Genomic DNA, 24,667 nt, shown 5'->3' with positions numbered 1-24,667 from the left:
CCCTTGTGTTCATCTGTTATTTCTGGACACCCGGTCAATGGTTCGAACCTCTAGATCTGTGAGATGGCTCAAAAGGTGTCTGAAAAGGATATTTCTGCTTTTTTCCTTCCTTCCTTCCGTCGTTGCACACCCCAGAAGTCCTCTTCCACCGTCTCACGAAGGACCTTCCTTCCTTCCTTCCTTCTTTCCTTCGTTGCAAACCCCAGAAGTCCTCCTCCACTGTCTCACGACGGAGAGGAACAATATTATAGAAGAAAGTCCATGACTGAGTATATTACAAAGGGCCATTGAGACCTTTATTATCCGGATGTGGAGCTGAGGTCAGGTTAGACTCGTCTGACTCTCTCAGATCTTCGTAAATGAACAGTCTAAAGGGACAATGAATGTCTGGCTTGGCCTTTTCTTAATATAATTTGTCATAGACTTATTCTTGTGTACTAGTGTTCCTCTGTGTTTCTTCTCAATTGTCAGTTTTTCTCGTTTTCTCTTTTCCATATGTTTGTATGTAGATTGTACTACCCTTCATGAGATTGGTCATTTGTTTAGTGTTTATTTTTTCCCCCTTTGATGTGCTTCAGATGGTTTTCCAAATGGTTTTCTAATTCTGTTTACATTTACTACTCTTATTTACATTTATTTACATTTACTCCTCTTAATTTGATGTTTTAGGACTGCTGTATTTTTTCTCTTTTTCTTTCTTTTTCATTTTTCGTCAATTCCTGATGATGCCTCTTTGAAGGCGAAAGCTTAAATGGATTAAATGATGCATTGACGGGTGTTTAAGCATCCATCTAATGGTACTAGAATAATACTGAAGACAAAATGAACTAGAAAACATAAAGGAAGAAGATGGATCAATGTACATTATGCTCTCGTATTCCATTCTCTGTTGACGAGAGAAAAACTCGCCCCCAGTTTATACTAATATAAATTGGGGGGAGTAAATGGGAAGGTTCCCCTATATATATAATGTGTGTCCGTTTATCATTTATATCTCCTAGAATTATCTGTTAATTAACACGTAAAACCCGGTAACACAGCATGAACCTTAGGGGGGTCTTAAAAAGCAGTCCTCGGGTCTCCGCGCTACCTCGCTGATGCGGGCAATGGCGAATGTGTATACGAGACTATATAGAAGACACGGGAAGTACAAGCGCTTGGCTGTGTGTCCTTTCGTTATCCAGAGCAGCCATGGGTTGCTTGAGAGAGAGGGGGGGGAGGGTGGTTTGTGGTACTGTTAGCCAAACAAATACAGGAATTGTGCTTGTTTGTGTGACATATATTCTGTTGGCCAAACAAATACAACAATTGTACTTGCTTGTGTGACATATATTCTGTTGGCCAAACAAATACAATAATTGTACTTGCTTGTGTGACATATATTCTGTTGGCCAAACAAATACAATAATTGTACTTGTTTGTGTAACATATATTCTGTTGGCCAAACAAATACAGGAATTGTGCTTGCTTGTGTGACATATATTCTGTTGGCCAAACAAATACAACAATTGTGCTTGTTTGTGTGACATATATTCTGGGCTGGCCTGTTGCCCTCCAGAACAAAAGAAACAACAGAAGGCGATAGTCTTTTGTTGGCTTAGTGGGCAGTGACGTTGATGGCTTGCTTGCCAACAGATGCTTGCTTGCTTGCCAACAGATGCTTGCTTGCTTGCTTGCCAACAGATGCTTGCTTGCTTGCTTGCCAACAGAAGCTTGCTTGCTTGCTTGCCAACAGAAGCTTGCTTGCTTGCTTGCCAACAGAAGCTTGCTTGCTTGCTTGCCAACAGAAGCTTGCTTGCTTGCTTGCCAACAGAAGCTTGCTTGCTTGCTTGCCAACAGAAGCTTGCTTGCTTGCTTGCCAACAGAAGCTTGCTTGCTTGCTTGCCAACAGAAGCTTGCTTGCTTGCTTGCCAACAGAAGCTTGCTTGCTTGCTTGCCAACAGAAGCTTGCTTGCTTGCTTGCCAACAGAAGCTTGCTTGCTTGCTTGCCAACAGAAGCTTGCTTGCTTGCTTGCCAACAGAAGCTTGCTTGCTTGCTTGCCAACAGAAGCTTGCTTGCTTGCTTGCCAACAGAAGCTTGCTTGCTTGCTTGCCAACAGAAGCTTGCTTGCTTGCTTGCCAACAGAAGCTTGCTTGCTTGCCTAGCTTGCTTGCTTGCCAACAGAAGCTTGCTTGCTTGCTTGCCAACAGAAGCTTGCTTGCTTGCTTGCCAACAGAAGCTTGCTTGCTTGCTTGCCAACAGAAGCTTGCTTGCTTGCTTGCCAACAGAAGCTTGCTTGCTTGCTTGCTTGCCAACAGAAGCTTGCTTGCTTGCTTGCCAACAGAAGCTTGCTTGCTTGCTTGCCAACAGAAGCTTGCTTGCTTGCTTGCCAACAGAAGCTTGCTTGCTTGCTTGCCAACAGAAGCTTGCTTGCTTGCTTGCCAACAGAAGCTTGCTTGCTTGCTTGCCAACAGAAGCTTGCTTGCTTGCTTGCCAACAGAAGCTTGCTTGCTTGCTTGCCAACAGAAGCTGCTTGCTTGCTTGCTTGCCAACAGAAGCTTGCTTGCTTGCTTGCCAACAGAAGCTTGCTTGCTTGCCAACAGAAGCTTGCTTGCTTGCTTGCCAACAGAAGCTTGCTTGCTTGCTTGCCAACAGAAGCTTGCTTGCTTGCTTGCCAACAGAAGCTTGCTTGCTTGCTTGCTTGCCAACAGAAGCTTGCTTGCTTGCTTGCCAACAGAAGCTTGCTTGCTTGCTTGCCAACAGAAGCTTGCTTGCTTGCTTGCCAACAGATGCTTGCTTGCTTGCTTGCCAACAGAAGCTTGCTTGCTTGCTTGCCAACAGAAGCTTGCTTGCTTGCTTGCCAACAGAAGCTTGCTTGCTTGCTTGCCAACAGAAGCTTGCTTGCTTGCTTGCCAACAGAAGCTTGCTTGCTTGCTTGCTTGCCAACAGAAGCTTGCTTGCTTGCTTGCTTGCCAACAGAAGCTTGCTTGCTTGCTTGCTTGCCAACAGAAGCTTGCTTGCTTGCTTGCTTGCCAACAGAAGCTTGCTTGCTTGCTTGCCAACAGAAGCTTGCTTGCTTGCTTGCTTGCCAACAGAAGCTTGCTTGCTTGCTTGCTTGCCAACAGAAGCTTGCTTGCTTGCTTGCTTGCCAACAGAAGCTTGCTTGCTTGCTTGCTTGCCAACAGAAGCTTGCTTGCTTGCTTGCCAACAGAAGCTTGCTTGCTTGCTTGCCAACAGACGCTAGGTTACCTTGTTTGCTTGCTTGCTTACACACACACACACACACGTACACGTACACAAATACACAGATAGATAGATAGATAGATAGATAGATAGATAGATACTGTCATTGCCGTATGTTGGTGGGGTTTAACAAGAGCGAACGAGGCTGTTTGGAAGTCGTAGGAAGTCGTTATTATAGCGTTTCCTGTCTCATGATTTACTGTATTTATTTGTAGTATAATTTTGTACCCCCCCCACTGACGGTATCATGACACTGTTGAACATCCACTGGTGAACTAGACTGTTTCTTCAGTGGTGTTAGGGTATATATGTAGATATTAAGATATATATGTAGTGTGTGTGTGTGTGTGTGTGATTGATTTATGACCTGGCATATATATGTTCTATATATATATATACCATAGTATTTATATTCTATTATACTTTGTCTCTCTCCCCTGCGTTAGCGAGGTAGCGCAAGGAAACAGACGAAAGAATGGCCCAACCCACCCACATACACATGTATATACATACACGTCCACACACGCACATATACATGCCTATACATCTCAACGTATACATACATATACATAGACATATACATATATACACATGTACATATTCATACATGCTGCCTTCACCCATTCCCGTCGCCACCCCGCCACACATGAATAACAACCCCCTCCCCCGCATGTGTGCGAGGTAGCGCTAGGAAAAGACTACAAAGGCCACATTCGTTCACACTCAGTCTTTAACTGTCATGTGTAATGCACCGAAACCACAGCTCCCTTTCCACATCCAGGCCCCACAGAACTTTCCATGTTTTACCCCAGACGCTTCGCATGCCCTGGTTCAATCCATTGACAGCACGTCGACCCCGGTATACCACATCGTTCCAGTTCACTCTGTTCCTTGCACGCCTTTCACCCTCCTGCATGTTCAGGCCCCGATCACTCAAAATCTTTTTCACTCCATCTTTCCACCTCCAATTTGGTCTCCCACTTCTCGTTCCCTCCACATCTGACACATATATCCTCTTTGTCAATCTTTCCTCACTCATTCTCTCCATGTGACCAAACCATTTCAAAACACCCTCTTCTGCTCTCTCAACCACACTCTTTTTATAACCACACATCTCTCTTACCCTTACGTTACTTACTCGATCAAACCACCTCACACCACACATTGTCCTCAAACATCTCATTTCCAGCACATCCACCCTCCTGCGCACAACTCTATCTATAGCCCACGCCTCGCAACCATACAACATTGGTGGAACCACTATTCCTTCAAACATACCCATTTTTGCTTTCCAAGATAATGTTCTCGCCTTCCACACATTTTTCAACGCTCCAGAACTTTCACCCCCTACCCCACCCTATGACTCACTTCCGCTTCCGTAGTTCCATCCGCTGTTAAATCCACTCCCAGATATCTAAAACACTTCACTTCCTCCAGTTTTTCTCCATTCAAGCTTACTTCCCAATTGACTTGTCCATCAACCCTACTGTACCTGACAACCTTGCTCTTATTCACATTTGCTCTCAGCTTTCTTCTTTCACACACTTTACCAAACTCAGTCACCAGCTTCTGCAGTTTCTCACATGAATCAGCCACCAGCGCTGTATCATCAGCGAACAACAACTGACTCACTTCCCAAGCTCTCTCATCCGCAGCTGACTGCATACGTGCCCCCTCTCTCCAAAACTCTTGCATTCACCTCCCTAACAACCCCGTCCATAAACAAATTAAACAACCATAGAGACATCACGCACCCCTGCCGCAAACCTACATTCGCTGAGAACCAATCACTTTCCTCTCTTCCTACTCATACACATGCCTTACATCCACTATAAAAACTTTTCACTGCTTCTAACAACTTGCCTCCCACACCATACATTGTTAATACCTTCCACAGAGCATCTCTATCAACTCTATCATATGCCTTCTCCAGATCCATAAATGCTACATACAAATCCATTTGCTTTTCTAAGTATTTCTCACATACATTCTTCAAAGCAAACACCTGATCCACACATCCTCTACCACTTCTGAAACCACACTGCTCTTCCCCAATCTGATGCTCTGTACATGCCTTCACCCTCTCAATCAATACCCTCCCATATAATTTACCAGGAATACTCAACAAACTTATATCTCTGTAAAATGAACACTCACCCTCATCCCCTTTGCCTTTGTACAAACTCACCCCTCTGTAATTTGAGCACTCACTCTTATCCCCTTTGCCTTTGTACAAACTCACCCCTCTGTAATTTGAGCACTCACCTTCATCCCCTTTGCCTTTATACTAAATTATACCACTGTAATTTGAACACTCACCTTCATCCCTCTGTAATTTGAACACTCACCTTCAGCCCCTTTGCCTTTGTACAAACTTATACCTCTGTGATTTGAGCACTCACTCTTATCCCCTTTGCCTTTGTACAAACTCATCCCTCTGTAATTTGAGCACTCACCTTCATCCCCTTTGCCTTTATACTAAATTATACCACTGTAATTTGAACACTCACCTTCATCCCTCTGTAATTTGAACACTCACCTTCAGCCCCTTTGCCTTTGTACAAACTTATACCTCTGTAATTTGAGCACTCACTCTTATCCCCTTTGCCTTTGTACAATGGCACTATTCATGCCCTCTCGCCATGCATTGCTTGACGTATTGCTTCGTGTGAGAGCGAGTGGTTGGAAGGAGGTCTATTCTTATGTAGTTTAGGGTTAACGTGCGCCATGGGCTACATTATGAAGTGGGTTGGGTTTTGGCAGGGTGGGTGAGGGTGTTGCCAGGGTGGGGGTTTTTTTGCCAAAGGTGTTCGTTCTCTGGCATGTAGGACACGTGCATTGGGTACGCTCCTCTCTCTCTCTCTCTCTCTCTCTCTCTCTCTCTCTCTCTCTCTCTCTCTCTCTCTCTCTCTCAGCACGTACCTCACGACCCAGAACGGGGGGAGGGGGCGGCGGCCCCCCTACCCTCTCGTCGATCCATTATTCCTTCCTGCCTCTGTCTACCTTCGTAAGTCTGCTTTTAAATTGCCCAATTTCTGTACGTAAATTATTTTATTGTATTTGTGTTTGTGGTTGACACGTCATGGCCACACGAGCCATAGCAGTGTGACCCAGTGTGACCCAGAGGTCGTGGGATATGACCACACACCCCCTCCCCCCCTTTTCATAGGGGTGTGACCTTTAGACCACAGGTCAGGTCAAAGGTCACGCCATCACAAACCACCCCCACCCTCCCTCCCTCACCCCAAGCAGCGCATTATGAATACGAATTGTATCATTGATTAATAGAATTGCATTACCAACCACAAGCCAGGCCTTGTGGTACAGTTCACACAGTAACCAGTGTACATGGAGGCGTTAACAAGCGTATTGCTTGTTAGGCTTAGGAACTGGTAGTCCATGGCTGTCATTGGACCCTATATATACATATATATATATATATATATATATATATATATATCCCTGGGGATAGGGGAGAAAGAATACTTGCCACGTATTCCCTGCGTGTCGTAGAAGGCGACTAAAAGGGGAGGGAGCGGGGGGCTGGAAATCCTCCCCTCTCGTTTTTTTTTTTTTTTTTTTAATTTTCCTAAAGAAGGAACAGAGAAGGGGGCCAGGTGAGGATATTCCCTCAAAGGCCCCAGTCCTCTGTTCTTAACGCTACCTTGCTAACGCGGCAAATGGCGAATAGTTTGAAAGATATATATATATATATATATATATATATATATATATATAAATGTCAATAAGAGCAAGGTTATTAGGTACAGTAGGGTTGAGGGTCAAGTCAATTGGGAGGTGAGTTTGAATGGTGAGAGGCTGGAGGAAGTGAAGTGTTTTAGATATCTGGGAGTGGATCTGTCAGCGGATGGAACCATGGAAGCGGAAGTGGATCATAGGGTGGGGGAGGGGGCGAAAATTTTGGGAGCCTTGAAAAATGTGTGGAAGTCGAGAACATTATCCCGGAAAGCAAAAATGGGTATGTTTGAAGGAATAGTGGTTCCAACAATGTTGTATGGTTGCGAGGCGTGGGCTATGGATAGAGTTGTGCGCAGGAGGATGGATGTGCTGGAAATGAGATGTTTGAGGACAATGTGTGGTGTGAGGTGGTTTGATCGAGTAAGTAACGTAAGGGTAAGAGGGATGTGTGGAAATAAAAAGAGCGTGGTTGAGAGAGCAGAAGAGGGTGTTTTGAAGTGGTTTGGGCACATGGAGAGAATGAGTGAGGAAAGATTGACCAAGAGGATATATGTGTCGGAGGTGGAGGGAACGAGGAGAAGAGGGAGACCAAATTGGAGGTGGAAAGATGGAGTGAAAAGGATTTTGTGTGATCGGGGCCTGAACATGCAGGAGGGTGAAAGGAGGGCAAGGAATAGAGTGAATTGGAGCGATGTGGTATACAGGGGTTGACGTGCTGTCAGTGGATTGAATCAAGGCATGTGAAGCGTCTGGGGTAAACCATGGAAAGCTGTGTAGGTATGTATATTGCGTGTGTGGACGTATGTATGTACATGTGTATGGGGGGGGTTGGGCCATTTCTTTCGTCTGTTTCCTTGCGCTACCTCGCAAACGCGGGAGACAGCGACAAAGTATAAAAAAAAAAAAAAAAAAAAAAAAAAAAAAAAAATATATATATATATATATATATATATATATATATATATATATATATAGTGTGTCTCTGGCGAACTTTAGAAGCGTGGCTGGGTTGGTTAAGGTTAGGTTAGGTTAGGTTAGGTTAGAAGCCTTCTGTGGTGTTGGCTGGGTTGACATTTCGCTGGTTGAAGCTGGTTAACTCACTCTCTCTCTCTCTCTCTCTCTCTCTCTCTCTCTCTCTCTCTCTCTCTCTCTCTCTCTCTCTCTCTCTCTCTCTCTCGTGGTCTTCGTAAACTTACCCGAAACAGTTGATTGAAAATTATGGTCATAATGATGATTATACAATAGGGGGGCCAAACAAGGAGAAAATGTAATTGGTAAACAATGGTTTACAGGTTATAATTTCTTGCAAGTGAACAAACAAGGGTAAATATAAGTAGTAAATAAATGGTTATAGATTATAGTTTCTTGTGAGTGACCAAACATTGGGAAATATATGTAAACAATTGTTTACAGATGGTAGTTTCTTAACAAGTGATCAAACAAGGGAAAAATATGGTGTAAACAAATGTTCATAGATTATCATTTCTTACAGTATTTTCCCCCCTCATTTGGGACCCCCCCCCACCCTTTGCCTAGGGCTGCCCTTAGGGGCCATGGTATACCAGCCTTTCCCCCCCCAGAAACCATGTCAGCCCTTGACGGGGTCATTGCGTAACTACACCCCCGCATTATTGCGCTATTCATCCGTACCCTCTTGGCATTTGAACTTATTGTAACACAGTGCTTACCCCACGTCTCTTATATAATAGCCATTCCCATTCAGTTCTTACAGCCACTTACGCAAGGCGATACACACGCTTGAGCCAGGCTATACGCAGCCCCCATACGCATGGGTATGAAATGGGCGGGCCTTTGTGGCCTTGCCCTTTTTGTGTTTCGGGCCAGTGGACTCTAAGTCTGCCTCACTTAAGCTTAGTTTAAAGTCTCTCTCTCTCTCTCTCTCTCTCTCTCTCTCTCTCTCTCTCTCTCTCTCTCTCTCTCTCTCTCTCTCCTTCTCTTTTGTAAGTTGAGATTTAGAGTACTTTTTTTTTTTTGATAGTATCTACTTAATGCACAGTATAAAAGTGCTGTCACCCACATATTATCATTGTAAGGTACGAATGAACTTCATCTTTGTAATAATATTACGTATGGCCACACACACACACACACACACATATATATATATATATATATATATATATATATATATATATATATATATATATATATATATATTTATATCATCTCATAGTAAGGGATGAGTCGGTCTTTATTATGCCAGTGTTCCATGTATTTATAGATGGTCTTATATACCCACTAAAAGTACACATGTATGTATACATTATTCATCCTTTCACTAACGTAGTTTATACATTAAATATTCTTTCACCAACGTATTTTATACATTATGCATCCTTTCACCAACGTATTTTATACATTATACATCCTTTCACCAACGTATTTTATACATTATGTATCTTTTCACCAACGTAGTTTATACATTATGCATCCTTTCACCGACGTAGTTTATACATTACACATCCTTTCACCAACGTATTTTATACATTATGTATCTTTTCACCAACTTATTTTATACATTATGCATCCTTTCACCAACGTATTTTATACATTATGTATCTTTTCACCAACGTAGTTTATACATTATGCATCCTTTCACCAACTTAGTTCACCCCATACCAGGCTTGCTATTCCCTTCACACTATTTCTCATTCATCCATCTGTTTTTCATTGCAACCGGCTTCCTCTCCCATGCTCTCTCCAGATGTTTATAGAATACTCATAAATATTTAGAATACTCATGAATATTTAGAATACTCATAGATATTTCTCTTAGAGCACATTTTTAATGTTCATAACCTTCCCCCCTCCATCGTGTGTCCTGCTTCATATACAACTATTGAGGTCAATTTAAACCTTTCAAACGTGAATTTTGTAAGCAAGTTGCTCCTAAGTCATGAATATATTAACCCATTTCGATTCGTACATAGTTAAGGTGGCCGTTAGAATTTCGACAACGATTGTACCAGCCATCACTTCCTCTTGTACAAAATCCTATCTCATAATGATAGTAATGGAAAGCAGTTTAGGTCTTGTGTGTTCAACTGTGCCATTGGTCCAAATGCCGCGCTGAAAGAACATGGAGGGCGTTGGGTACGTATTATATACCGGGGGTTCCTCCATCATTCAAGTGTGACCTACTTAGCTTAGCCCACCTGACCTGACCTTCCACCCCCCCACGGCATTGCACCTCGTCAGCAAACAGAAGCCCCCCCACCCGATGGCCGAGGCTATCGAGTGGTTAAGAAGGATGAAGACGTCTCCCTAGTGTTGACTTCCACTGAGAAAGTCCTTGACAGATGTATTTGAAGATCCTTCACTCCTCCTTTCGCCCAGAGGGGCGAGGAGGTCTGGTGTCCTTGGGTCGAAACTGCGTGAAAAGGCTTAAGACCTTGGAAGTGCCGTGAAGTGTGAGAGAGAGAGCCTTTGGAGGAGTGAAAGAGCCTTTGGAGGAGTGAAAGAGCCTTTGGAGGAGTGAGAGAGCCTTTGGAGGAGTGAAAGAACCTTTGGAGAAGTGAGGAAGCCTTTGGAGGAGTGAGAGAGAGCCTTTGGAGGAGTGAGAGAGAGCCTTTGGAGAAGTGAGAAAGCCTTTGGAAGAGTGAGAGAGCCTTTGGAGAAGTGAGAGAGCCTTTGGAGGAGTGAGAGAGAGCCTTTGGAGGAGTGAGAGAGAGCCTTTGGAGGAGTGAGAGAGAGAGCCTTTGGAAGAGTGAGAGAGCCTTTGGAGAAGTGAGAGAGCCTTTGGAGGAGTGAGAGAGAGCCTTTGGAAGAGTGAGAGAGCCTTTGGAAGAGTGAGAAAGCCTTCGGAGGAGTGAGAAAGCCTTCGGAGGAGTGAGAGAGAGCCTTTGGAAGAGTGAGAGAGAGCCTTTGGAGGAGTGAGAGAGAGAGCCTTTGGAAGAGTGAGAGAGAGCCTTTGGAAAGGGTGATATATCAAAGACATCAGCCACATGAGGTGGGGCACCCACCACATACTCAAAGACACTGACATTAATGCCAAGAACACTGTGAACAAGTGGCCTGTGACCTCCACTATTGCATTAGCCGTGGAAATGTATCTTTCCATAAGATTATTAATTAGCACACTTATTGTAGAGTGTTAGAAGATATGGTTAAAGAACTGCAACTATGATTTAGGTATCAGGGTCCTGATTGGGTCATATTGAAGGTGATTTGACCTACACGTGCATTTGATTGAAATGAATTATATCTCTTATCATGGTTTACTTGAGGTATATGCTTTGCTGCTAATGAGTTTATCTAGTGAACAGGGTCTAGGGCATTATATGTATATTACACATGACAGCTAGTGACTGAATGTGAACGAATGTGGCCTTTGTTGTCTTTTCCTAGCGTTACCTTGCGCGCATGCAGGGGGGAGGGGGTGCTATTTCATGTGTAGTGGGGTGGCGACGGAAATGAATAAAGGCAGCAAGTATGAATACGTACATTTGTATATATGTATATGTCTGTGTGTGTATATATATGTATACATTGAGATGTATAGGTATGTATATGTGCTGTGTGTGTGGACGTGTATGTATATACATGTGTATGTGGGTGGGTTGGGGGCCATTCTTTCGTCTGTTTCCTTGCACTACCTCGCTAACGCAGGAGACAGCGACAAAGTATGATAAATGTATATATATTCAGGAGCCAGATTTAAGTACAGTACAATATAAAAAGTATTTAGAGGTCAAGAAGTGTTTCAATTGTGTCCTGGTTAAAGTACTGCCAGACTATATGTTTAGTGTATTTACTTGACTTTGCATTTTATTCAAAAAGAGTTCTTGTTTCATGGTACGTAAAGTGCACTGTTACTTATTGTAGTAATTACCTGATTTGCAGGCCATGTCATCTTTCAACTGTGGCTTCAGTCAACTTGCCTCCTGCCAAGACTGGCCATGCAGCTTCACAGGACGAGCAAAGGGAGTTCTTGTCCTTGCTCCCAGACATTGTACGTGAATTAACAGAGGTTGGAATGCACTCTGATATTCCAGAAGCCCAGAAGTGGTTTGCTAAGGTAATGATGGCCAATATGGTAGTCAGTTTTTATAGAAAAAAAAATATGCTGGGTTTCTTTGTGCATCCCTTTTCATGGAGAATATACATGATATGTTTTTCTAATTTTAAGTAAGGGAGGAGTCCCACCCCTATTCTGAGACTGCCATTGGATTTCTAAGATTTTTTTTTCATGTTGATATTGATGAATGATTGAAATTATACTGAAGATTCTGGAGGATACTTCATGGTGTGTGTTTGATGGTATTCATTGGAGAAGGGAAAGATTAGAAGATGGCAAGATGTGATAAGGGTCGAGGCAGACACGAGAAAAGTTTTTGGATAATATAGTTGTGGAATTATATAGGAATATTGAAGGAGATTTTGAAGATAATGTTCAAGTTATTCTATGCAGCATATTTAGATCTTTATTATGGTTATACAGCATAGGACTCAGTGGATGGAGTGCCAGTGAAAAGGAAGAAAAACAAATGGTTGAAGTTTTATTAGAATAATTGTAAGACAAAATGAAGTCTTTGCAGTTGAGGGAAAATTTATTTAGTTGGGTAGATAGCAGGTATGAAGGAGAATGCAAATGAGTTGAAAGAGAAAAAGTGTAAGAATGTAATGTTTTTAGGTAAGAGAGGATTTAGAGAGATGAGGGAGTATCATGAGGAAGGCTGTTTATGGCCACCAATTTTATAGCAAATAAAAGGGACCAAGGTGAGTGAATGAATACCTGATAATTACCTAAACAGACGAGTGAGATTAGCACGTAAGTTATCAGAAACTTTTTAAATACAAGTAAGATTGTGGCAGACTGGGGAGGTACTGAGTAAGGAGCAGAATTCACTGCATTAGGGCAGGGGAAAACTTGAGTTGTCTGATGCACTGATTTTCATATGATTTTATAGATGATGAGTAGCAATACTCATTTTTTCTACTTTTTTGAGAAACGTTTGCAGAAGATTCATTAGGATGGAATGAGGATGATTATGCAAGTGAAGGGTGATTTGTTAAGGTAGTTTGTTTAGACAGAAACAGTTGTGCAAGTCTGGTCTAAGAATGCAAGTTTTGAAGAGGTTGATTGCTAGGTGATATTATGGATTTTACAGCGGTAAAATGTACTGAGGCACATGGTGAAATTCAGAAATGTATGGAATATTGTAAGTTTTTTGTGGGTCAAAATTTAGTATTGGAAATTGGTTTAGGGTGACAAATGTTGAAAGATATTTTGTTATTAGAGATTTTGTTAATATTTTCAGGTGTTGCAGTACAATGCAGTTGGTGGCAAAATGAACAGAGGCCTAGCTGTATCATTATCTTTTAAACTGTTGGCAACTCAAGATCTCATAACACCAGAAAACCTACGATTGGCGCATATCCTCGGGTGGTGCATTGAATTGGTTAGTTTTACTGTTTGCTTTGAATATTTCTAGCAGTGTTTGTGCAGTACAGCTTATGCTGTTAAAGTTCATGTGAATGCTGTAAGTTTTAGAAAACTTTTATCCTTTTTTTTCGTAATTGGTTGATTATTAAAGAGGTAATTTATTGGGTGAGAATTAGATGGAGTGACAGTGTGACATGCAGATCCTGTTAGAATAGAACAGAAGTTACATTTACTTTGTGCAAATAATGATATCTTGTAAGTGCTCAGGAATTATCCTGCGTGTATTGTCTCGCTTTTCCAGTTGTACAGTTTCAGATGTTGCCTGGCAGTCCAGATACAAATAGTCCTCCAAGCCTTCCCCTTACCTAAGACAGAGCTCACTTTCTCATAGAACTCGGCGAGGTTTGTTCCATATGACCCTTCCATTAACAGTATTGTCTCAAAGTTAATTTCATTACCAAATTGAGTCATACATTTGCTTTCTGATTATCTTTTTCAGAACTTTTCAGAACACACTTGATCTCCTTTCCCATAGATTGGTATGACATTTGCCCGTTTCCACTACCTTGGCACTTTGCCTTTTTCCAGCACCATCTTGAATAGTATTTCAAGTTTTTTTTGTTGAGTTGCTCTGTGCACATCTTTGGCATATTATGTGAAATGTCTATACTAAGAACCATGATCCTTGTATGGGTCAAGACCTTTTGATATTTTGTTAATATCTTTTTAGATATCTCAATTATTTCTAAAACATCCTCTTCACTTCATCGCATTGGTGATGGAGCTGTAGTGTCTTTTGATGTGAAAACACTTTTGTACTTCTTATTCAGTTCCTTGAATATTTTGACATCATCCTCTACAATTCTTCCCTCTGAATCTTTTAGCCTGGTTACCTGCTCTTTACCCGACAGTTTTTTCTGGATGAATTTATGTAAAAGCTTTGGTTTTTCTTCTGCTGTGTCCATAATACTCTTTTCAAAGTTTCTTTGTTCCTGCATTCATATCTTTCTTTTCTTGTTCACTTGTTCACTTGAAGATCTTTTTCTTTTTGACATCTCTTATTAATCTGTTCTTTAACCTTTCTTACCATTCCTTCTGTATTTAAGGCTAAAGGTACCCATGTTCCTGCTTTAATATCCTTCTTTACTTGTTCACTTGCTCTCTTATACATTGCAAATGCTGATTGGCTGAAGTTCTTTATATCTTCATAGTGCATCTTGAAGATCTTTTTCTTTTTGACATCTCTTATTGAACTGTTCTTTAATCTTTCTTACCATTCCTTCTGTATTTAAGGCTAAAGGTACCCATGTTACTACCGTGTTGTAAATTCCACAGATTCTCTCACCACAATTCCCTGGTTCCTCATTTCTGAACTTTGTCAAAAGAAATTGTTAAGGTTTATGTATTTTCTGTGATCATATCTCATCTTTAGGTCTTGTTTCACCTCTGCTCTTTAAATGCCTTAATGTACCACATGGTCAAAATTGAGAATTACATCCCCCCCATCCCCCCATATTTGTTTGCCATTTCCCGTGTCAGCAAGGTAGTTCCATGAGCAGACAAAGAAAGACACATTTGCTCACTTCCATTCTCTAACTGTCATCTGTAATGCACCAAGACACTACCCCTGTAGGCATTTCCATGATTCCCCCAGGCTGCCTTTTATGTCTTGGTTCAATTCATAGACAGCACATCACTCTAATGAATAAATATGAATTAATGTACATAGTTATTTATTTATATTTATTATACTTAGTTGCTGTCTCCTGCGTTAGGGAGGTAGCACAAGGATACACAAAGAATGGCCCAACCCACCCACATACACATGCGTATACATAAACGCCCTCACACGCACATATACATACCTGTACATTTCATATATGTACCTTGACCTTACTATGTTTATATGTATGCACACATACATATACCCAAGCCTATGCCCAGTATGTGTATGTGTGTGTGTGTATGTGAGATATGTGCGCCCTCACACGTGCATATACATACCTATACATTTCATATATGTACCTTGACCTTGCTATGTTTATATGTATGCACACACACATATACCCAAACCTATGCCCAGTATGTGTATGTGTGTGTGTGTATGTGAGATACCATTTTACTGCAGTTTGTACATATATCTTGTGTGAACTTGTCCTGCATTCCAAAGGTACATTTTTTTATTCCCACAGCTCCAGAGCTTCTTTTTAATAGCAGATGATATCATTGATGGGAGTGAGATGCGACGTGGGAAGCCTACTTGGTATCGTAATGAAGACCTTGGTGTTAGTGCCTTCAATGACGCCATCCTTCTTGAGGCAGGAATTTACAAACTCTTGCAGAAATACTTTCAAGATGCCCCCTATTATCTGGATCTGCTGGAGCTCTTCCATGAGGTTAGTTAGTGTGGAAGAATGATGATAATCAGACCCTGTGATTTTACTTTATTACATACTATGAAATGCTTTTCCTAAATGTCTTCTCTGTAGACATGTTGAGGAAGGTGCCAGATTCATGATGACAAACTCCTATTGACTGTTGCCAGTAATTCATCCATTTCCATGGGAGGATAGAAATTGCTGGCTGCTGAGGTGATATTTTTTTCAGGAAAATCTTTTGTTTTTGAGCAGGAAGGTTGTACCAGTAATATGGGAGGTATGAAGAAGGATGAAAGTAAATGATACTATATTTGGACAAAAAAAGAACCCTTTAGCATCTTTTACAAACATTTTATTGACTCTGCTTAGCTAAACTAAGTCTCAGTTGCATAGTCATCCACTCTCTCTAAAGTGAATATAACAAACCCGCAAACCACTTAAGATAGAAAGCTCAGAACAATCAGTGGTTGCATAGCATTCACAAACACTGAATACAGTACAATACAATCCTTCCTCAACTTGCTCAGCACTCACTTCTTTGCAGTAGCACTAGACCTCTCTCGCCCATCCTATCCATAACTAAGCACCAACCTCTTAGTAGAAATGAAAAAGCTAACATTGTCCTCACACTTCAGCAGCCTATACCGACAGCTTCCTCAACTCCAGCAAAGGAAACACTAACAAAACATATACGCACTAGAAGAGGACTTGACAAACACTAGATAAACACCCTTCCAACTCAGTCCTCAGTCATAAGCACCACTCCACCAGACAGACACGTATCAGAATTATATGATAGGGTTGATTGGGATGCTTTTTGGAAACGTTGTGAATGTATGGTGTGGGAAGGAAGCTGTCAGAAGTAATGAAGAGTAATTATTAAGAGAGTAAGGCATGTATGCAAGTAGGAGGAAGAGGATGAATAGCATTAGGTGAAGATGGGTCTGTCGGAGGATTATGTGATGTCACCATGACTCTTTCATGTGTTTATGCATGGGGTGCTAAAAGGGGTGAATGCAAGGGTTTTGGAGAGAGGAGCAGGTCTGCACTCCATCAGGGATGGGGGGCAAGCCGGTTATTATTTGCTGGTGGCGAAGTGAGAAACTTCTGAAGCTGATGTCTGAGTTTGGGAGAATGTGTGAATGGAACAAGGAGGGAGTGAATTGTTAATTAAAGCAAGGTTATTAGTTTTAGCTGTGGAGAGAGACAGTTTGGTTGGAGTGTGAGTTTGAATAGAGAGAACCTAGAATAGATTTGTTTTGGACTCCTGGGTGTGGACAAGACAGAAGATGGAGCTGTGTAAGTTGGAGTGAGCCGTAGGGTTGGTGAGGGGTGTGCAAAGAGAGGTCTTGTCGATTGGAGCAAAGATGGTCAAAGGTGAATAGGTAGCATAGCCATCATTGTAATTGTCATGTCTCATTTACACCTATTACTCCACATGATACAGTGAATACTTCTGATAAGAGGAGATTTAAGAATTATGGCATTTGTGTATATTGTACTGTAATTTTTTTTCTTGGTCTTTCAGATGACACTGAAGACAGCTTTGGGACAAGCCCTAGACCTTTTGTCATGCCCTAAAGGACAGAGACCTATTCTAAGTAAATTCACCATGGAGCGTTACAATGCGATTGTGAAATACAAGACTGCTTACTATTCTTTCTACTTGCCTGTTGCCCTCTCAATGTACATGGTTAGTATGTTTATTTGTATACAGTATTCCATATTCACAATCAGTTCAATTTAACGTGCATGTTTAAATTCATTATTTGAGTGATTTAAGAGAAAATGTGATAGATGATGTACTTTGAGTACATTTGGCAGTTTTGTTATGGTACCCTTTTAGTGTTTATAGTTATATCTGTTACTTAATTGTAATTGTATTACAGTTTCAGATACATTTTCAGTAACTGCATAATGAATGATTTAGGGGCAAACCCAAATGATCTCAATTTCAGTGCAAAACGTCTGGTGATAAGTTTTTGTTTAATATAGATATTTCATTTAAGAGCAAGACTTGCGTGTGTTATAACTTGTAAGATCTTATTTTATATAAAACAATATAAGGGAAGAGATATAGGGTTGTGTAGCTGAGTGAAATAGTGATCAGTAAACAAAATAAAAAAACAGATGATCATGCTGTAGTAAAATTAATAATCTTTCTTGTAAGAGGTCAGATATGGTGTAATTTGGTCAGGACCCATTCATTCTGAACCTTACCTCATCAAGTAATTGAACTGAAATAGCAAATTACTTCTTTATTTTATGAAATAATTTCCAGAGCTTATTTCTGTCTTCGAATTTTTTATTAGATAGTCTGAGGCATGTTTCTTGGAACTCTGTTCTTGATGAATCATTCTTGATGATGAATCATGCACATTATTTCAGTAAATGAAGAGATGTTGCTGCAGTCATATGTTGTAACAAATGTCTCTTATAAGGATAGATAAATTTGTCCATTTCTTTTAACCGGAGTGAAGGTCCAACTAACAAGGGATACACACCTTGTTAAAAAGCTAACTTTTGTGTTTATATGGATGTTAGCAAAAGGTTTTTGGTGTTGTATTTCATTGCTTAAGATCTGCTCAAATAGCATTGGGTGGCATAGACCAACTTAAAAAGTATGAAATGCTATCTCTTCAAGTATACATTATCCTTAAGTGGCTTCTTGACACAGGCCAATCTGAAACATTCTGAAAAGCAATAAGATACCACCAATAGAAGGTCTAATATACCTCTCAGTTAGTGTGCCAGTTAGCAACTACCAGCCTGAGACAGTACACCCACATGGAGAGCAAAGGTGATAATGGAGGGCTGTGGTGCTGCGTGTAAGTACTGCTTGGGGTCGAGTTTGCATGAGTTTGAATACTGGCTGCAGCAGCTGGCCCTTAATTCACCCAGCTATTGATCTTGCCCTTGAGGCTTGTCAATGAATTAGGTACCTGACTTTGGTAGGATTTTTGTGTGGAAGTCGAGAACATTATCTCGGAAAGCAAAAATGGGTATGTTTGAAGGAATAGTGGTTCCAACAATGTTGTATGGTTGCGAGGCGTGGGCTATGGGTAGAGTTGTGCGCATGAGGATGGATGTGCTGGAAATGAGATGTTTGAGGACAATGTGTGGTGTGAGGTGGTTTGATCGAGTAAGTAATGTAAGGGTAAGAGAGATGTGTGGAAATAAAAAGAGTGTGGTTGAGAAAGCAGAAGAGGGTGTTTTGAAATGGTTTGGTCACATGGAGAGAATGAGTGAGGAAAGATTGAACAAGAGGATATATGTGTCGGAGGTGGAGGGAACGAGGAGAAGTGGGAGACTTAATTGTAGGTGGAACGATGGAGTGAAAAAGATTTTGTGTGATCGGGGCCTGAATATGCAGGAGGGTGAAAGGCGTGCAAGGAATAGAGTGAATTGGAACGATGTCGTATACTGGGGTCGACGTGCTGTCAGTGGATTGAACCAGGGCATGTGAAGTGTCTGGGGTAAACCATGGAAAGTTCTGTGGGGCCTGGATGTGGAAAGGGAGCTGTGGTTTTGGTGCATTGTTACATGACAGCTAGAGACTGAGTGTGAACAAATGTGTCCTTTGTTGTCTTCCTAGCGCTACTTCGTACACATGAGGGGGGAGGGGGTTGTTATTTCATGTGTGGCAGGGTGGCGATGGGAATGAATAAAGGCAGACGGTATGAATTATGTACATGTGTATATATGTATATGTCTGTGTATATATCTGTGTATATGTCTGGATTTAGATCATATTTTCAGGTATTACTCTATATAGGGTAATGTTTGAACTGTCTTTGAATTAATAGAATTAAAAAATCATTTGACTTGCTAGAGTATCCAGGCATGGACATGCTATGCAGGCTTTAATGATGAGTACATTTTTGAATGCAAAATTTATTAATGAGGGTGAAGTCACCTGCGCAACCCTCAGCTTGATAGAGAATATCTGAAAATACATTTGATGTGAAAAATTTGCTTTTACTGCTGAAATAGTATGTGATACCAAAGGCTGAAAAGTAGGAATTGTGTCCCAAAGATTTGATTGTTTTTGAAAAACATTTGTTTTTGACAATCCAGTTGGATATTGGGAACAGGTTGGATTGAAAGGAAATACAGAGCAACTAAATCCTTATTCAGCAGAAAAGTTTGATTGCATCAATAGACAAAAGACAAAGAGGAAGGAAAAGCAGTCAGTAATTGGTGGCTCTAGTGTTAAGGAGAGTATCTTTCTTTAAGGATTTCTCAGTAACCAGGATGAATAATACGAGCTGAAGTATTTTGATACTGAACTGATGGAGAGAGGAAGGAGAACGTTTAAAGTTATTGAATTAATGTGTGAATAGCTGAAAGGTTAGAAAGATTGTATTGTGGTAATGTATATATGCAAGAAGAAATATTAATGAAACATTTAACACCAAGAAGTGCATGCACATGAGATATATGGAGGAAGAAATGAGAGGAATGGAAAATAAGATAAATTGACTGTAAATATGCTTTGAGAGAGATATGGGTCTCACTCGAATTTTTTTTAATGTATAGTGACAGCATTGTTTTAAGGTTTTGCACTGGCTCCCTTGTGCCTAAGGACTTTACAAAAATTGCATTCTTGGGTAGGGTGGAGTGGAGTAGAGGTTGAGAACACGTGACGTATTAGAGAACCTGGGAGAAGGGTCAGATACATTGAGAATGTCCGTAGGGAAGAGCCAGGAAATATGATTAAATAAAATTTAAAACAAGTTTGCTTAACACAGTTTTTTTGTTTTATGTTACTTTATGATTTATCTGAATGATATATTAGTCACATACATTTATCTCAGTTGTTTATGTGTATTATATGTTCTCTGTTTTCAATTTTGTAAGAAATACTTGCAAAAGAGGTCTGACTAGTTTGTACACTATTTCTGTACAGACAAATAAGAATTCACAGTTTCATTCAGTTTAGTCTCTTTTATAACATTCTGTGATGATAACATTAAACATCAGTTCCTGAGATTGATGAGTACATTAGTCAAAACTTAGAGGCGTGCATTTCTCTTAGCTGATAAATGTAATGTACTATTTATTCGCCTGTAAACACAGATCACATAGAATGTGAATGTTTACAGAGTGGGGTAAATTAAGTCTGTAGGGGGTCAACAAAATGTGAGGAACTGTAATTGAATTATTGGGAAAATCGGTGAATGTAAGTAATATATGGTCCCATAAAGGAGTTGCCAGTTTGCTGTCAAGATGAGATGAGAACATTGCTCATGATTGTATCATTTATAAGGATATATATAGGATTATGTTAAGGTACATTCCTGTTGATTATAAAGAATTTTTCTCTCTTATGTACTGAGATCATGATCATGTAAGAGAGCACTTGCTCATAGGGGTTGTAGAACATGATTCACCACCCATGGGAATTCACCACTTTTAACTGGATGTATGAGTTCAGCAAATGCTCATCCACAGGGACTAATTAACCAAATGTTTACCTGCCCAGGCCCATGATGTTACAGTATAGAGGTTACATGGTAGAGCACAGTATGTCAACCTTTTTCGGCTGATAGATGACCTGACGAGTTGTCTCCACCATGGTTCATGCTCTTCCGTTTACTTGTGGTTTGTAATACGTGAATCGTAATTACTTTGTTGTTCATTTTTTTTAAAGTAATTCCATGGTTGGAGATATTGCTGATGGCTGTCAGCATCATACTGGTCACAGTATAATGGCAATAAGTCTTGTTTTGGTTGGCCATACCAATTCCCTGAGAGGGGTGGCCATGACAAAAGATCCTCCATAACTGGTGAACTCATTGCAACTTTTTATCCTTTAGTAATTCACTCTTAAGAGGCCACAGGCAGAGGTTGGAGTGTTTCCAAAGACTACTACGTCATTTTCTTACCAACTACTACTTAATGTTTCTGCCTAATGTTTCAACCATAACACTGCAGATTTGAGGGATTGCATTCATGCTGTCCTCTATTATGAAATAAAACCCATGTTGGTGAGAACATTATCAACTTTCATTTTCCCACTTCATTTTCTATGCTGGGGCAAAACATTACAGGTACTTGTAATCTGAAGTATATAGTATTGTATTGTTGACAAATGGGTATTTTTTTTCCCTGAAATTCTGTTGTTCAGGTCGTGCATGGTGCCAGAGTTTGATACCAGGATGAGTTCATCTTGATTAACCAGATTAACATCAGTAAGTGGTAGTTTTGGGTTCTTTAAAGATTGGTTACTTATAGCAAATTCATCTGTCTTATCTATCTATATCTCTGATGCCTGTTCCATTGGAACTCCCTCAAAGATGTGACCACAGCAACAAGAGTCTCCATGACTAAGGAATTCCACTGCTGACTTCTTAGGCTCTAGGCTCTCACCTTTAACAGGCCACCGGCAGAAGGCAACTCTAGTGTAGTGTTTGTAGAGGCTCCTACTTAATGATCCTAATGACTGCTACTATCTAATTCTCTTATTACAACTTGTACCTAAAGTTTCTACCTAATGCTTCTTCCAAAATATCCCTACCTACTACTTCTGTCTTTTGCTCCTACCATTTTGCCTCAAGTCAGGGCTAGCTCATAGAGCTCATTACTGGAGAATCTAGAGTTATGAAGAATGAGCTTTGTGAGTTAGGCATTGTCAGGTGTTACATACAACAATGAGAGATTGTATGTTTGTTTACAGAATGCCAGTAGTCCACATGTTAGTAAGGTAGAAAGAAAAGACAGCTACTTGGGTCAGAGGAAGGCAGTTTAACAACCACTAAAGTGCTTGCTCATTACACCGATGTCACTAACCCTCCCAATACCCAGGTGGGCAGTACGGGTAGTATACCTCCCTAATCATTGATTGCCTTGGAAAGTGCCTTAGTTGTAAATGTGTGTTCCAGAATGAAGCTTCCTCCTTAAAATAGGTGGTAGGCAGCCATCAACCAGGGAGATAAATTGCCAGTACTGCCAGCCTGGGTGTTGGGAGGGTTAGTGATGGCTGCGTAGTGATTGTCAAGTTGCACTTCTTTGACCCAGGTAGATATCTTTTCTTTCTGCCTCATCCAGTTGTGGACTGCTGGTATACTGTTTACAAACATACAGTCTCTCCTTGTCACAAATAACACTTGACAACACAACTCACACAACTCATTCTTTGCAACTCTAGGTTATGCTGCAGTGAGCTCTTTGCGCTAGCCCTACCTTTCAGCAAAATGGTAGAGGAATAGATAGAATTATGAGTTAGGAATGTTAGACTGGAGCTTTAGGCGGAAGCAGTAGGTTGTATTCTTTGGCAGGAATATTAGGTAGACACATTAGGTAAAAGTAGTTGGTAAGAAATTTATGGACAAACCTCTGAAAACACTGCGTTAGAGTTGCCCTCTGCCAGTGGCCTGTTAAGGGTGGGGCACTGAAGGCTAAGAAGCAGTGCTGGAGTTCAACGGTTATGGAAGCTTTTTTTTTTTTTTTGTGATTGCCATCTCCTTGAGGGAGTTCCCAAAGGGAACAGGCATCAGATATAGGTAGTCAGATTATTCCAGATTGGAAGCTCCCTGGGCAGATTACCTTTTGGTTATATCGCCTATTTAAACAAGCGTCATTTGATTTCACACAGTTTATGATTATTATGAGTGAAGATCAATTCTCTTGGGTTCAGCGAATTTTAGAAGGAAAAGTAGTGCATTACCCTCTGTGAGCAAGTGCTGCTCTCACAGGGCTCTGTTGTTGGTAGAAAATGGTTTTTCATTCTTTAGAACTTACGTTTTGGCCAAAAATTTGTTGGACTGCCAGAGTTACTTAATGTAGTATTTTGATTATTATTAAAGAACCAAAGAAAAATGTATGATGAATGACTAGTAAGTTATTTATAGTAACATTTAGTATGAACTAGCCACTTAAGGGTTCAACAAAGTTTATTATTAAGAATTGTTATTGATTTATTCATTTTATGTAGTAACTTTATATTGCATTTTTAGCCTTAACTCAAGATAAATGATTATTTCAGTTGGGTAGTGTTTGAGCCCATATATGATAATTATGGTTATTTGAATTTTTGTATTCCTATTTTTTGACTAGTTTATAGTGTATTAACCAATTGTATATTTTAAAGAATACTCACAAACATATTTTTGAATCATTATATAAAGTGTAGCAGTGAAGCATAGAAACCATGAGGTGAACATTTATTTTGTTTAATTACAGGCGGGGATAAGAAATACAGATAACGTGAGAGTGGTAAGCTGAACAAAACAAGGGATGCCCCTTGGAGTTACTGACGTTTGAAACTTCCTTCACTAACACTGTAGAGCACCCCTTTATCCCTCTGTGGATTGCAGCACTCTACTTTGCTTTGCTTTTTATTTTTAAAGAATGCTATACATGTGTTGCTGTACATAATATTTCAAAAGATAAGATATATTTGAATTCTTAATGTGATATCGTATAAGCATTATGTATATTATTATTATATTTTCCCTGTGTATTGTAAGAGATGACTAAAATGGGAGGGAGCGGGGGACCAGAAACCTCACCCTCCATTTCTTTAGATTTCTGAAAGTTAGAATGGGAGAAGGGGCCAAGTGCATTGGATATTTGAGCAGATGTTGATGTGTGATGAGGTAGGCCGCTGGAGGTGATGGGTTTGGGGTCTAGTTGGCTGGTTGCTTAGATTGAGGATATTGAGAGGTTGCAGTTTGTCTATAAGTAGTTCACCTCAGGGATCTTGGGTTTAGTGCTGAGCTAAGTAGTATGATGGGCACTAAAATCTCCAGAGACTAGTTGGGGTATCCTTGTCAGGTTTTTTAGTGAGGGGTTTTTTCAGGAGGGACAAATTGGGCAGGAGGTATGGAGGTGTTATAGTGTAGTTTGTAATGTTTAATTCATAAGGATTCTGTTTGTAGGTGCTGTCATTGTTTGTGACCTGCTTTGTAGTGTCATTTGTAATGGAGAATGTCATGGTTTAGTGGATGAGTATTGTGA

At 40.5% G+C, this 24,667-nt stretch overlaps 1 protein-coding gene across 4 annotated transcripts in view; it reads left to right on the top strand.

The window, feature by feature from the left end:
* Positions 1–24,667, top strand: part of Fpps (Farnesyl pyrophosphate synthase) — a 51,334-nt gene that overhangs the window by 16,494 nt on the left and 10,173 nt on the right. For 3 of the 4 annotated variants that reach the window (XM_071660746.1, XM_071660748.1, XM_071660747.1), the window contains exons 3-7: positions 11,786–11,960; positions 13,204–13,344; positions 15,521–15,724; positions 17,235–17,399; positions 23,891–23,923. In XM_071660746.1, the coding sequence (XP_071516847.1) occupies positions 11,786–11,960; positions 13,204–13,344; positions 15,521–15,724; positions 17,235–17,399; positions 23,891–23,923 (718 nt within the window). The remainder of the gene's footprint in view (positions 1–11,785; positions 11,961–13,203; positions 13,345–15,520; positions 15,725–17,234; positions 17,400–23,890; positions 23,924–24,667) is intronic. The other variant, XM_071660749.1, reaches the window with a different exon arrangement.

The sequence above is a fragment of the Panulirus ornatus genome, chromosome 72, assembly GCF_036320965.1.
Source record: "Panulirus ornatus isolate Po-2019 chromosome 72, ASM3632096v1, whole genome shotgun sequence".
Lineage (NCBI taxonomy): Eukaryota > Metazoa > Arthropoda > Malacostraca > Decapoda > Palinuridae > Panulirus > Panulirus ornatus.
The sequence above is the reverse complement of the archived record's forward strand: the minus strand, read 5'-3'. Positions and strand labels throughout refer to the sequence as shown.